Source organism: Acanthisitta chloris, unplaced genomic scaffold, assembly GCF_000695815.1.
Source record: "Acanthisitta chloris isolate BGI_N310 unplaced genomic scaffold, ASM69581v1 scaffold6666, whole genome shotgun sequence".
Taxonomy (NCBI): Eukaryota; Metazoa; Chordata; class Aves; order Passeriformes; family Acanthisittidae; genus Acanthisitta; species Acanthisitta chloris.
The window spans coordinates 93817-109479 of record NW_008677574.1 but is presented as its reverse complement, the minus strand read 5'-3'; the positions used below and the strand labels follow the sequence as shown (position 1 = coordinate 109479).

General features: G+C 46.2%; 1 protein-coding gene across 1 annotated transcript in view; it reads right to left on the bottom strand.

Moving 5' to 3' along the window:
- The window catches only part of XPR1 (xenotropic and polytropic retrovirus receptor 1), a gene marked incomplete at its 5' end in the record, with an annotated part of 112459 nt that overhangs the window by 3331 nt on the left and 93465 nt on the right, over positions 1-15663 (bottom strand). Inside the window, 4 exons of the mRNA XM_009076558.1 lie at positions 1-90; positions 366-532; positions 13313-13504; positions 15343-15508. The exon at positions 1-90 is cut by the window's left edge and continues 41 nt beyond it. Coding sequence (XP_009074806.1) covers positions 1-90; positions 366-532; positions 13313-13504; positions 15343-15508 — 615 coding nt within the window. The remainder of the gene's footprint in view (positions 91-365; positions 533-13312; positions 13505-15342; positions 15509-15663) is intronic.

Here is a 15663-nt window from a genome sequence, read left to right as displayed (position 1 = left end):
GGGAAAGATTTGCATGGAAGTGAGGGAGATCTGGATGGTCCACGCAAAACGCAAGATGACGTCTTCTACAATGGCACAATAGTAGTATGCCTGAGGAGCAAGACAAAGAGGACAGCTCATCATACACATTCCACACAGGAGAGACCTCTTCAGGTCTTTGGGAAGCTACAGAATGTGCTGCTCACCCTCTAGGAAGGGGAACAACATGCAATGAACTCTTTGAAACAAATCAACTCTACTGCTAGAAAACCCCAGCCCATAGCATTCAAAAGCACCAGTGGCCAACTGCAACATGCTGTAAAGTCAGCAAGTTTGCTGAACACGTTGAAAGCCCATCCCAAGGTGAGAGCAGGCTGCATACGCACTTTCTGTGGGTAGACAATTCCTTCTCGAAGAAAGGTATTTTCACCAGCATTTTTGTCAAAGAGACCCCAGTCCATCTTCAGGTCCCAAATGAGAGTATAGCAAGAGCTGATGACAGAGAAGATAATCCACAGGTAGAAGAACACTTGGGTGTCACTGTGGTTTTTAGCTGGAAAATAGAAGAACAACATACTTCTGTAGAACTGAAAGCAGATCACTTCTTAAACCAGCTACAAATTGGAGCAGTGGGAATCACAACCCTTTTATTCAAGTTCTGCAAAAATCCAAATAGTTAACCTGAGACAAACCAAAAGCCTTAGCAGGACCTGCTTTATATTGCTATTTAAATCCCACCTTCTTCTTACTCAACATTTTACACTTGGGACTGAAATTTACACTAATATTTGAACAGCTCCCCAGGGCAATGGTCATGACCCCAAACTGCCAGAGATCAAGAAGCATTTGGACAACACTCAGAGGCACATGGTGGGATTCTTGGGGCTGTCTTGAGCAGGGACAGGAGTTGGACTCCATGATCTGTGTAGGTCCATTCCAAACTCAGGGTATTCCATGACTTTTCCTTCCTTGTGGCAGAGCTGCCGTTCTGGCTCTGAACAGCAGGTGGAAGCTGAGGGCCACATTTCACAAAGGACATGGGCTTGTCCAAAGGGTACAGCAACGAGGGGGCAGTGCTCACTCAGGAGGGCTGGGTAAGAAAACATTTAGTTTGTATAAACATAAACAACTGAATTAGAGCACCGAAAGCCTGGAAGAACATGGGAAGCACAGGAATTACCATGAAGCATTTCAGAGGTTGTGGAGGCAACAAGCAAGAAGGCAGCAATACATTAACATGTATGTATAAATCCTGAAGCAGGCTCTGCACGGAGTTTTAAATACTCATGTAGGACTCCTCTTTGGAAAACACAGGACTGAACCCTCCATCTGCTCACCTGTGGGTATGTTTTGCCAACTAAGCTGTTTCCCTTCCCCTCCTGAAAAGGTGACACTGCTGTCGATTCAGCTACAATTCCCTACATCCTTTGGCTGGGGAAAAACAAACAGATCTGATAATTCTTTTTGCTTTGAAGTAGCCAAGCTGGCTCATAAAATTCACACAAATAAAACACATCATGATCTTCTGAAAGACTGAGATTTTGCATCTTGCTGCTAGCAGGAGTCTCTCCTCCTTTCTGCACAGCCACGGCAATTGCTCATTCACTGATTCCCTAACAAAGCCAGTAATGATTCCAGTACGAGAAATCTGTAATATTTTCAGTCCAAACATGATGCCACACTAAGTGACAGCACTGTTTTCCCATATACGTGGCTTTAAAACAATAGAATCCCCAAAGCTGATCACCGAGGGAGCAACAGGGCAATTTGCCCTCTCTTGCCCTTTGTGTCTCCAACAATTACCATCTAAATGTAACGCAGCAATCCGATAAAATTAATGGAGGTGAAAATGAGAGGCAGCGTGTAAGAGCACATTCCTCCCCATTATGCCTTTCAGGCTTCCTGAGCATGATGTGCAGGATATAGGTCAAACACACAGGCTCATTCTCCTCTCCAAACACACTCCCTAAAGCAAACCTACAAACAGAGCTTAGGCAGCAAAGCTTGTTCTGCACTGAAGCTTCACCTCGGCGGGAGAAAAGGACACGGGATGGGCTGCAGCTCTCAGGTGTGACCAGCTCTCCTGCTTTTGGGCAAGGCTGGAAGCCTTGGAGCAGCATCCCACATCCTCAGCTCTGCCCAGGGACAGGTGTAGATGGCATGTGCTGCTGCAGAGCCGTGACGTCAGCCGGGAGCAGCGCGCGGGTCCTGCGGCACACGGGCAAGGATGCCCAGGTATGATAATGCTGCTGCTTTGAAACCACCTCTCCCAGCCATCTCTCAAGTGCAGACATCTCCTCCCAGCATCTCTCACAGAGCAGGACACAGGTGAGGTTTTTGAAGCTTAGCAGTGAGAGCTGTGCTGCAAGGTTTCAGCTCCCCCAAAGCCTCTAGCACATTATTTCAGGAAGAAAAGGCAGATGCTGACATTCGGTGACTCAGAGACACTAAGCCTGTTCTCTCCAGCATTATTTTTAGCTCATTAGATCCCTGTGTTTAGTTCCCACTACCAGATCCTAAAGGAGAATTCAGAGGCAGTTAATGGGTGATGTGCTTTCAGAGCACCTAAAACGTTCCAAACCACCTTGTGAGGCCACAATGCTTCCTGTCACCTTAGGCTTGAAGGTTACATCATGCTGGTTTGAGTTTGTTTTGTCTGACTTTTTTTTCCCCCTGAAGGACAGAACTTGAATAACCTGAGTGTTACTCCACAGCTTCATGGAGAAGGCAGTGAAGCCAGCACCATCCATTGCCATGCCTTCAGCCTTCAGCCACATCCCTGTGCCTTCAGCCACATCCCTGGCATGAGCCATGCCCTGCTAAAAGTGCAGGAAGAAGAGCAGGAAAGCAGCAATGCTGGGTACTCCTTTGGAGAGTTCTGCACTTATGGAGGGGACCATCTGGTTCCTGATTATCATATCAAATTCCATAAGGGGCTAACAAAACTGTATCCTAAGTTGGAAGTTACATAGGAAGGGCATTTCAAAGGTTCTTGCTGATTAAACCTACATTACAGAATCACAGAATGGGTCAGGTTGGAAGGGATCACAGTAGGTCATCTGGTCCAACCTCCCTGCTCAAGCAGGGTCACCCTAGAGCCCATGGCACAAGTTCTTGTGTGCAATTACAGGAAAGAGAACTGGGAAGAAGGCAGCTCAAGTGAGAAATCTTGTGGCATTAATCTCATCAGCCTCAAAAGGATGTGCTTGCTTTCAGTTAGGTTATCCCAGCCTCAGCTCCCTCTCCAGAGGCCTCAATCTCTGCAGCAGTGGCACCTGGAGTCACACTGCTGGCCCCTTGGCTCCTGCTCACTGTCTCACCAACCAGCTCTGCAATCCATTCAGCTTCTGAAAAAAATCATTAAAAACCCAAATCACTCCCTGCTAAAATGTTCTAATCAGAACTAGCCCATTGTCTTCAGCCTGGGCCTCCAAGTCCCTTCCTTTAATCACTTCTCCTCCTTTTCCTCCTGCCTGCAGTTCTGTTTGATACCTTCCTTCCTTCTGTCCTCATTGGTATTCAGTTGGTGTACAGAAATATGTTACTGCTCCAGGCAAGCAATTATAGCTTGGTCTCTGCTGGCTGGTCCTAGCAGCCCTCTTCACTGCTGCTCAGGGGGGAGAAAATCAAGGCATTCATATTCTGCCCAGAGGCTCCATCAACTCCTGGCCTGCCGGTTTTCCAGAGGCAATACAGAGCTCTGCATATGTATGATGATGTCAGGGTCTATTTGAGCAGGAACTGTTTCATCCTGTGTTTTCCCTTTGTTTAATGATGTGCTAGGAAACACCAAAACCATGAGAGACAGACTCTCAGGATGAGAGAAGTTCTCTGGTGGGCACAGATCTCAACCTCTCCAAGAAGGAAAAAAGAGCAAGTTTTCAACATCCCAAGGACTGCAGCAAGCCTTCAGCAGCACAGCTGCCAGTCCATCCAAGAGGGGCATGAAGGGCCTTTTCACTCACTGCTCCAAAGGGCACCACCAGGAGCAGCTTCCTGAGCTACAGTGACTCAAAGCACCACCAGCACAAAACCTCTGAGCATGAAGCTGCAGGTGCAGCTCTAACCCTGAGGATGGGCTGATTTCAGTGTTCACATTACCATGTCTGCAACTGATGTTGAGGCTATTTGAGTCCACAGTGTCCTGCTGACTCCACTTGCCACAATGCCAATGGGAAGCAGTGTACCACAGGAGCTGTTTGCAGCCTTCACCGTAGAATTTCCATTAGCATCCTCAGTTTACCCTATAAAAGGCAATTCCAGCAGATACTCTGCACAAATACACCTGAAAATTGCTCCAGAAGGTCAACTAGATAAATAATGGATGGCTTCCACCTTTGAACTGAAGCTGTGAATGGCCACAGTCCCAGAAAGGCACTTGCAGCAGCAGAATTTACTGCCTGCAGAAATTGCTGATAGACACTATCTTGGATCCCCAAACCAGTCCCAGGGGCCACAGTATCTGGCTGGTATTCTGAGGGAACACTGTTCTGCAGAAATTACAGCCCCTGTGAAACACAGGCCAGAGAAAAGATTGCTTTCCATCACAGAGAGACAGCAAATGCTCTCCTGAACGCTGTTAATATTGACTTTACTTCCAGAGAATACTATCTGTTTACCCTGCTGAATTATCCCAGGGAATGTAAACACTATATAGTATTCAACACAGCAAAAATCAATGCCATGTATTATTGAAGGGCTGGATAAGAGCACAATGGCCCTCGATAAGCAGTCCTGGTGTGTTGGCCACTGCAGCTGACCACGGCTCGTGCTGATGGGGAAGGCTCTGATAAAAGCTGTAGGAAGCAGAAGGTTATCAGGGAACACAGCCAGGTAAGCTCTGCTTCATCAGGCAACACCGACCCACACACAGCAGCTTTGGGCCAGGCATGCCAAATTTAGCCTCAATCACAGATTTTAGCAGAACCAAAACACAGATTGGTGTGTGAGGCAAGTGCAGACACTGGAGCACTGAGCAAACCTGGGATGATGTGTGCCCATTAACTCCATCCCTGCACACCCTGGGAGAGAGGTGACAGCCAGAAGTGACTTATCTACATAAGAACTGACATCACTGTGACATCCCAAAGCATTTGTCTAACACCTCAGTGCTCGAAGTGCAGCATTACAGCTCCCTCAGTAATTAGACATCTTAATGAGGGGCTAGCAGCAGCACTGCCTTTCTGCCCAGCCAGCACGTACCACCGTTTAGTACGGATCAATGGCAGAGCCAGGACATGACAGTGGACTTAATGCAGTAAAAAGGCAAATCACCCACAGGAGCACACAGAGAGCTTGACATCATGCACTGATGGGCTTTGCCAAACACTGATTGTTTCATAGGAACCACCTTCCCATTGGATTCTGCAAACTTCTTTGATAGCCTCCAGGCACAATTTAAAGCAAAGCAGCAAAATGCAGCTCAGTGAAGAACTGTCAGGAGGCAACATCTCATTTCTTCTAGAGTCTACATTTGCAGAGCAGGAAATCCCCAAATCATGTTTTGACTAAAAACCCTCTGCAGGTTTGCATTGGGGTGTAGGATAATATGACTAATTTCAAGACATGGCAGCAATCTCATGGCTTCTACCTCACAGACAGACAAGTGTGATTTAATTGCAAACAGGAGGAAGAACATCAGTCATGGCTGAGATTTGTGCTGATTCTTCTGGTGGCTTCACTAGCATCTGAGAAGTGTTCTTGAGGGATGTTTAACTGCTAGCTGGAGAAGGATGGAGTTCCAATCTAATAATTTGCCAGCAGTCTAATAAGAGTATTTGGATTCACAATCAGAAGTAAATAGCATGGTGATCATTGGGCCTTCATTGGACAATTAGGGATTGGGACACAATACCATCTGCTCCCTCTACAGTGTGTTGACATCCAAAGTCAGATTCTTTCAAAATATAACAACAATCAAAAAAAAACCAAACCCCAAACAAAAAAGATATTGCTGGATGATTGTATGTCCTACATTTCTGCAGCACCACAGAACTCCAAACCTGCATAGATCTGACAGGAAGATCCCTTGTAATGCAGTCACTTGCCTTTCTTAAAATGTTTCATTAACAAAAAGGTCAGGCTTCCCCTCTTAAGTGCCTTCGAAATGAAGTAGCAGCAGGTCACTTTTAACTCACACCTCATTCATTAGTGCTCCCATCTCTCCAGCCACCTTTACCACAAAAGTGTAATAAGTGATACAATGGACTCACAGTCCACTTCCCAAATCCCAGCTATTAAATCCTCTCAGCTGTCACCCCAAGAAGCAAACACACGAACCGCTCAGCAGGGAGTGCTGAGCTCTCCTCTCCCCCACGGCACCACCGATGTCCCGCTTGACATCTGCAGACCTCCAAAGCATGGCAAGATTTCCCAGTGGGATTTTATGCCCCATTTGTGCTGACATGCAGGGTGTGGTAGCAGTTCCCCAAATCACTCTAAGCCCCCTTTCCCAGGCTCCCCACCGAGCAGAGGTTGCTGTCTCCTCTCTCCTTTCCCGTCACTCACCGGAGCCTCCGCCTTGGCCAGCGTGGTCCTGCCACAGCCTTCCCAGAGCTCTCCTCACTCTTCCCAGCTCCACCCTGAAGCACCATCAGTAGAACGGGTGTCTAAGCAGTCAGAGGAGCTAACAAGCTGGCCTGGAGAAACCAGGGTGCTACAGAGCTCCACGTCAAAGCCGGGAGGAGGTCAGAGGCCAGGATGGAAATGTTTGCCCAAGGCAATGCCTCCCAATTCCTCACTAATGACACTGCTGCTGCTCTGATGGAAAGGATCAGAAAGACTGGCTAATGAACACAACTCATTACTGAAGGCCTCCTGGGCACTGGATGACAAGGTTTCAGACAAAAATTCATCCTAGCTCACAGCAATGTGACAGACGTTGCATGTTTTGGCTCCGAAGAACCATCCTGCTGGAGCTGCCAGTGTGCTGTGCTAAGGCAAGCCATGGGAGAACGGCAAGTATTAAGAAAGAAGCCAGTTAATCCCATTACAAAGTTTGTTTTACTTCAAGAGGTCAATCCAAGCACTCTATAAGGCTCTTGTGACACCTAAATCAAATGCTGACAGCTCTTTCAGTGCTGGGAAAGAGGAGAGGAGAGATGGGAGGTCTTGTACCGACACTGAAGTGAGGGAACAGCATCTCACAAATGCTACTTGTTTCATTCTTTTGTGTTTTTATAAGTTTTGTATTTTTTTTAAAAAAATAAATTCTACATGTCCACTTACTTTGCCTTGTCCCACTCCCTAGCAATGAAATTCTCTGTCTCAGTTGAGGTACTATACACCGATGTCTGATTGCCATAAAAGTCATTTTAATCCCAGTCCTCACATCACCTTGTTCCCTCCAGCTGTAACCACTTAGGATCACAGTGAATTACTGTCCCACCTACCAGCAAACTCACTCCACAGGGGTTGCAACCTGCAGTTCTAACAGGGTATTGACAAGGGCTAAGTGACACAGCCCACCATCCAGTCCCTCAGCTGGCAGAGCTGAGGTGCAGGTATCCTCCTGCAGCTCCCAGTGCCACAGCTGGATGTCACCCCAGCCTCTCCCCCTTCCTGCTGTGCATCGCCACCTTTCCCCTGGAAGTCATAGCCCTCCCCAGGGCTCTGTATGGGGACAGACCATGGGAAAACCAGTGAGCTATTCCAGTGTGACACTGGCTACACCAGGTGGAGTCAGTGCTGGTAACAGCTGAAGCTGTTGTGATTAATGAGGAGTGGGCAGCAGCTACCAGACCTGGGAAGTTTCCACTGCATTTTCCAAAAGCAGCACATTTCCCATTCATCTTCATCTGGTCAGACCTCTCTATTAGTGAGGGATGGTCCAGCACCTTCCTGCAAAAGCCCATTAACTGCTGGATGGCTCTTGCCTTGACATTTCATGTCTCTGTTCCCTGGCAAAGTGAGGAGTTTCACCATTTTCTCTCAGGCTGGCTTTAAAAAACATAAATTAGACACCACTCCAGAGAAGGTTGTTTCTGAAGTGATGGTAAGAGCACAGACAGAAGCACTGCTCTTCAGAGACAGCCCTATTTAGTTAACTTCTGTATTTTTAATTACTGCCAATTTCCTGCGCTGTTTAATGAGAAACTGTGTGGCAGTTCCATTATCTTAGACTGACCTAAGGCTCTCCAGGGCACCCCCAAGCCAATGACAGCTAGTGCTCAGCACTAGTCTCATGTGGAGTACCTGGAAAGGGTGTGGGAGTGGGATGGAGGAGGAGACACCTACTGAAGTTTCCAGGCCACATGGATTAACTATGGAATCATTCAGAGGTTAATAAACAGTAGGATACCACACAGACCACAAAGATTTCATTGAATAAGGTGTGTAAATCAAACTGACAATGTCCATAAACCTTCCTGCCTTCCAGTTAAAGGATAAAATCCCACATGGCCAATTGTCACCCTGAGCTTAAGCTCAGTAACATGTTCCTGAAAAAAAAAAAAGGTAAACAACAAATGCTCATGCTGAGCCAGCAAATCCCACAAAACAAGAAAATGATGGAAGAGAACAAAATACTCTTCAAGCACAGAAGCCAAATCTATATTCTATGTGAGCCAGACATTTCCAGTGACACGTGAGCAAAAGGCATCAAGGTAAGAGAAAGCTGATGGACAGCAGCCAATCACGCCATCTCATTTTACAAAGAATAAAGTTGGAGCATAAATCATGCCTAAAGCTTAAGAAATGACCAGCACTCCTAGAGCAGTACAACACAACTCTGGTTGCACTGTTTCTCAGAAGGGCTGAACACCTAAATATAACAATCCTATCTTACATGTCCTGAACAGAGTCCAAGTGAGGAACAAAACCAAGGCTGGCACTGCCATGTATGCCAGCATACCTTCTTAAATGCAAGTACCATTTATATCCCCATGGATTCCACCTCTGGTGCCTCCAACACGTAAGAAGGACATGCACCTCTTGGAGCGAGTCCAAAGAAGACCGTAGAGATTCTTCAAGCACCTCTGCTATGATACAGGTTGAGAGAGCTGGGGCTGTTTGGCCTGGAGAAGAGGAGGCTCTGGGGAGACCTTAGAGCACCTTTTGGTGCCTAAAGGGGCTCCAGGAGAGCTGGAGAAGGACTTTGACAAGGGCATGGAGTGACAGGACAAGAGGGAATGGCTTTAAACTGAAGGAGGGTAAATTTAGATCACATATTTGGAAGAAATTCTTCACTGTGAGGGGGATGAGGCATTGGCACAGGTTGCCCAAAGAATCATAGAATTTTAGGGGTTGGAATGAACCTTAGAGATCATCTAGTCCCAACCCTCTGCTCTGGGCAGGGACACCTCCCACCAGAGCAGGTTGCTCAAGGCTTTATCCAACTTGGCTGTGAACACTGCCAGGGTTGGGGCAACCACAGCCTCCCCTGGGCAACCTGGGACAGTGTCTCATCACCCTTACAGTAAAATAAACTTTTTCTCACATCCAACCTAGACTTCCCCTCCTTCAGTTTGAACCCATTACCCCATGTCCTACTGTTGCAGTTCCTAACAAAGAGTCCTTCTTCAGCTCCCCTGTACCCCCTTCAGATATTGAAAAGTTGCAATGAGGTCTCCACACAACCTTCTCTTCTCCAGGCTGAACAGCCCCAACTCCCTCAGCCTGTCCTCACAGGAGAGATGCTCCAGTCCTCTTACTAGCTTCCTCCGGACTTGCTCTAAACGTTCCATGTCCTTGGCTGCGAAAGTGTTCAAGGCCAGGTTGGATGGGGCTTTTAGCAACCTGAACTAGTGGAAGGTGTCCTTGCCCATGGCAGGGGGGTTGGAAATCTTTAAAGTCCCCTCCAACCCAAACCACTCTATGATTCTATGGATGCTGTCATAAGATGGATTGAAGCAGGAGCTGCTTTACTGGTGCATGTGTCGAGGAAAGCACATCTGCTTTTGGCAGAGTGAAAACACTCCAAAAAGTAGCTGTGTGTCAAAACAACACTGTGTTCAGGGTAAATATTCTGCTGCAGGCTTGGGCTTAATCATTTGTTTCCCCAGCACCACGTACGTTTTTGTAGGGATTAAATAAGGCAATATAATACCCTGTTGGCTGGCTCTGGGGAACACTACTCAGCACTGCCAGGGAACTTAATGCCTGCACCAAACTCCTTAGTGCAAAGTAAGGGTGGGAAAGATCCAGGGGCAGAGGTTTGTGGAGCAGGCAGGGACCAGCAGCATGTACCCCAGTTGCCAGGTAGCTTAGAGTTACAGCTATGCCTCACTTGCCTGAGCAGACACACCCCACAGGACTATATTTACAGGACACGGCCTTTGCTTCCCATTCCTATGGGTGATATAAAAATACTGAGAATTTTTCCTTTGGGAGCTCAGCAACAGTTGTCCCTGTGTTGTTGCTGTTGTCCCTGAAACGTGGTTGGGCTGTGGCAGTTACAGCACTTGTGTATGCAACTGCACCTTGCTCCAGTCTTATGTTCTGGGGTAGCTGCTCCCACTGCTGCTTCACTAATCCAGATGATATCTGAATATCAAGATGACAGCTTGGAGGCACCCCTGTAAAACTAGTTTAGTCCCAAGACAACAGGATTGCAAGTTTGGAAGGGAAAACCTAACAGAGTTTACTTTGGTATCTTAGCTGACAGACATCCCAAACACAGCTAGCAGAGAAAATTCCACCCTGCATCAAAATCCAAGGCAAGAAATGTAAAGAAATGGCTTCTCTGAGGGAAGAAAGAATTGGAATTATGCACTGCCTGAGCAGTATAAATTATTTAGCAGGGATATTTTGGGGACACAAATACTCATCAAGAACCCATAGTACATGGTGTTACTGGGGGGATCCTTTGCTACAGGAGGTTTGGAGAGGGGAGCACCATGCATGACTATAAGTTGCACACATCACTTAAACATAAGGTGACATTTGTACATGTGTTTAGTTCAAGTTGTTCTCCAGCATAGCAAAACACAGCACAAGAATGCTGTCAGTGCACTCTGTATGAATTAGCTCAGCACCAACAAATAAGATCCACACAGTCCATCTTCATACCACTGGCAGACACAAGCCAAAACCTACAGAGCAGCTACAAGTTATTCAGTGTTCAAATGAAGGGAGGAAGATGAGACTTTTCAGAGGGCTGTGATGTCCCCAGGCCTCCCAAGTGGAGAACAGGCACTGGTGTACATTACCTGACCTCCTAAGGAAAGGCCACCGATTACCCTCTTGTCCTGACAGCCAGAAGCTGTCATTCCAGAGGGATAAGTCATAGGCTTGCAAGCACAGACATGGAAGACTGTTTAAATAAAACTCTTGACACCACGGCAATTAACAGGTTCATTACTCACTGCAATTTAGAGCGGGTCTAAGGAGCAGGGACCTTTACCAATTTGGCACTTGTTTTGGGCAGTGCTCTCCTAGCAGCACACAGCTCCTCCCCAACAGATGTATTGTAGGTAAGAGATGGGTGTTTGCTATCCTTGGGCAGACACAGAGAAGGTGTGGGCGAGCAGCACATCTATTTTCAACAGGAGCATCATAACAACTTGATGATAGACCATCTGATTCCAAGTTCAAAAAGAACTGGGATTCTATGTAAAGCACACAGATAGATAAAACTGGATTCTTAACAGATACAGCACATTAGAAAGTGCATTTATGGCAGGCTGGGAGCAGGCCTAGAGGGCTGAGAGGACATAGCAAGGTCCTTGAGGCAGCCCTCTGCAAAACCCAGGCACAGTGACATTTACAAATCTGGGCTAACATGTAATTTCCAAAGGCCATGAAGCTTCCAATTTTTTTTTTGGTAAGAGACCAACAACTCCGTGCTACTGAGTCCCACTGACAAAACTGGACAGACATAAGCTGGGAGTCACAAACATCGCATAGCAACTGGAACAAGCCCCATGCCTGGCTCATAAACACCTCATTACAGCCCACTGCCTGCCAGGCTGGGAGAGAGGACACTGGGTATGTATGGCAGCAACCAGAGCAGGAGGCAGAAGTACTGGCAAGGATGCAACCTTCAAGGGCAGTAGAAAGAGATCAAATTCTTCAACAGGACATTTTGACAATGGTTCCAAACCTACTCCAACCTTCCCAGCGAAGGCTCTGCTAGAGTGTCCCCCCTGGGAAGGGGAAGCATTAGTCAGTCTGCCCAGAGCAGCACTGCATACAAAGCATGTAAGCAGTGTCTCTGCAGCCAGGCAATCTGTACGTGTCTCATCTCAGGGTTTGGCAGTGGTGACTAACTGGACTGCAGGGCTGCAGAATGTCACTGAGCAAACAAGTTAAAAAGGGAACAAGCTCTGGGGACTTGGCAGCAGGGAGGAGATGCACAGAGGGGCCAGGCACTGCATCCATCACTGATGCTCCCACACCAGCTCTGAGTGTACCCCTGGATACAGAGAGCCCCAATTCTAGCCCTCAGCCAGCTTGTGTCATTGCACTTCTCTGCCATTAAAATGCAAGTCCTGACAAACACAATCAGTGTTACTTCAGGCCCAGCTGTGTCAAAACAGACATTTCTTGGCCATGGGAAGGTTTCTAATAACCCTGCCACCCCTCCAAAAAACACAGCATGTTAACTAGAATCATGCCTTGAACACTTCTCCCTGCCTCCCCACAGTAATATTCCAGGGTAAGTAATTGCTCACAACTGTGTGTGGTTACTAATTTCTGGAGATACAGAAGGCATCGATTCTCAAGTGAAAGAATACAGCTCTTAGGACTTCAGAACAATGAAAGGCAGGGCGACTGCCTGAAGTGCAGAAACTAAAAGCTTTTTTCCTTCAGAACAAGAGCAGAATCGAGTAATTGTCGTTTCCAGGGAGATGAGGAACTTCAGGGATCAGAGCTCAATCTGCAGTTAAATGGATTGGAAACAACTCTTTACCAGCTGCAGAAAAAACATGGATAAAATCACACAGGAAAATCCAGAGAGAGCATTTTCCCAGCACTGTGCACATGTCTCCACATTTAGGACCGATGGGCTGATTATTTAGATGATCCAGGTTAGCTATTCATGAATGCTAAGGGCAACGTATTTCCTGTGTTATCCTTTTCCTCATCCACCTCCCATTCACCTCCCTTCACAGCAAAACCTGACAGGTATTTTAGTTTCAAGAGAGACACCTGAAAATTCCCTCCCACGCTCCATAAGTGCAATTCTAAGCAGACCAGGGATGTGAAAAACACCTAAAATAAGATCTTACAACGCCCTTTACAAGCTAAGCAGCTCTCTGCCTTTCCACTGAGATGTTACACAGGTTCCAAGACACAAAAAGTCCACGCTTCAATGGCAGGTCAGATTCTGAGCCGCTCTCATGGGAAAAGCAAATCCCCCGAGTTGCAAAGGATGTTCCAAAATCACTGATACCTTTGTGAGTGCTGTAGAGGGCTGCAAATGTCACCACGAAGAAGGTGGTGGAATATTTTCCAGCGTTAACCAGATGAAAGGCCCGTTTGTTATCGCGGTAACGGCGCAGGCACTGGATGAATCGCAACCAAGCAGGGATGCACTGGACAACTGCTCTCACTCCGTAGGAGTAGCTGTAACAAATCTGATTATCTGCAAGAAAAACAAAGTTAAAGCTGTTAAAACAAAGAGTTAAAATAAGAACTGTTGTTGTCTCTCTTTCTGTAAGAGTAGTATCACTCACTATGACAGCAATTTCATTATTTTTTTTACAGAGAGAGTGCTCAGGCATTGGAATGTGCTGCCCAGGGAGGTGGTGGATTCACCATCCCTGGAGGTTTTCAAGCTGAGACTGGATGTGGCACTTAGTGCCATGGTCTAGTGACCAGGGTAGGGTTGGACTCGGTGATCTTTGAGGTCTCTTCCAACCTGGCTGATCTATGATTTTATGATTCTAGATTCCCCATCAATGACTTGTACTTCGGCACACACATCCCAAACAGCCAGAAGCTGATCCCCAGGGAGTATCCTGAAGTCCTGTTTTCCACCTTGGAGGTATTCAGGTGACATGACATCAACAACACATCCAGACAGATCATCATCTAACTCTTTCACTGCTGTCAGTGTAAGTAACGTGCGAGAAGATTAGGAATAATCTATTTTTAAACGTGGTTCATGCTGTTGGCAGTACTGTGAATAATCAAATTAAGGATGGAATTACAAAAGGCCTTCGACACTGGAGTTTTGTGCATAAATGGGAGAGCATTTACAGACTCTGCAGGACAGCATGAAAAGGCTACTTTGCCCAAGATGTCCTTGACCCATTTTCCTTGTACATTGTAATAGGAAAACACATTTCCATCTGTGATTGGGTTTGGGTTTTTTTGCTTTGTTTTTTTGAAAGCAAAGCCAGGGCATAGCTTGGCTTCAAAAGCTAGGGAGAGAAGCTACACCACCATGCCACTGTGTCATCCTCCTGATGTTTGAAAACCTCCTTTTTGCTGAGGAAACTCCCAGTTTTGTCTGAAACCCCCCAGCATGCCAAATTCTTCTGTTGTCTCTCTCACTACATCTAAACCAAACACCCCCATGACTAACAACCATTTGTTTCTTATTCACACTAATGCAAACAAGTCATTAGCTGATATTTATACCAAAGTACTGTGCTATCATTTCACTCCTTGGATTAGAAGAGGACAAATTATTCTGCACTCAGTTGCTTTATGTATTTTATTTTTAATAAGTAAATATTTAGTTACTTGCAGCAGTGTCTTAAAGGGAAGGGAAAGATCTGACAGATTGGAAGAATAAAGTGAACACTGATGCTTATTGAAGCATACAGTAAATTCTTTCAGCAAGTGTCAACATATGATTTTCCAGCAGTCACTGTTTGAAATGGAAAGGCAACAGCCTCGATCTGGGAGGAGACAGGTACTGTTCTTCCACTGGGAAGGCCAAAGTGAAAATTCATATTCCAGCCCTATGGTCTTTTTGCTTAGAGAGAAGGCAGAGCATGGACTGCCTTGGCATAGACTCCAAATGAGCAAGGGGTGGCACTAAGGGGACTCCAATGGAGCCTGTAAGAACAAGGCTACAGCACAATCAATTGTGGTTAAGAAGTTCAGGCAACTCATTTTCATGAGGAGCAACAGGAACAGGCTAAAAGCAAATACATGGTTAAACTACTATGAAATAAAACAACAATGCCAGGAAAATAGATTTCTCTTTCTAATCAGAAGCCTTGTGTCTAAATTCTTCGATGAAAATACACATTGGATCAAATGACTGCATTAGGAAATGAACACTGATGTGAAATTCCATTTCTCTGAATGGAAATGAGAAAGGGGAGAATCTTTACAAGAAACAGCAATTATTTTAGTTTCCTGTATCATTGGCAGCCCTCTTCAAAACAGATAATTATGAAGTTGCCTTGCTCAGTGTGTTTCAGGTCATTTTGACCGTGTTCACATGGGTCATCAGCATTACTCTACCTGTGTTTGCCAGAAGTCCAGCATTGTCCTCCCACTGAACCTCAAAGCTGTAGAAGCAGATCATGTATTCCAAATCCATGAGTATCACCACCAGACTGTTGAGCTGATCAGCCAGCCAGAAATCTGCGAAGCCTACCTTGTGGAAGGGAGCAGTGAACACTCGAAACTGTCAGGAAGAAAAGCAGCAATAATTCATAGCTGTGTCAAAGACATCTAAATGCAGTGGCAGGACAGCATAGAACTGAACAAATATGGAAATAACAAATGCTTGAAAGATTTATTGTTGACCTTTTGTTCCTGCTTACAAAAAAGGGTAACTGT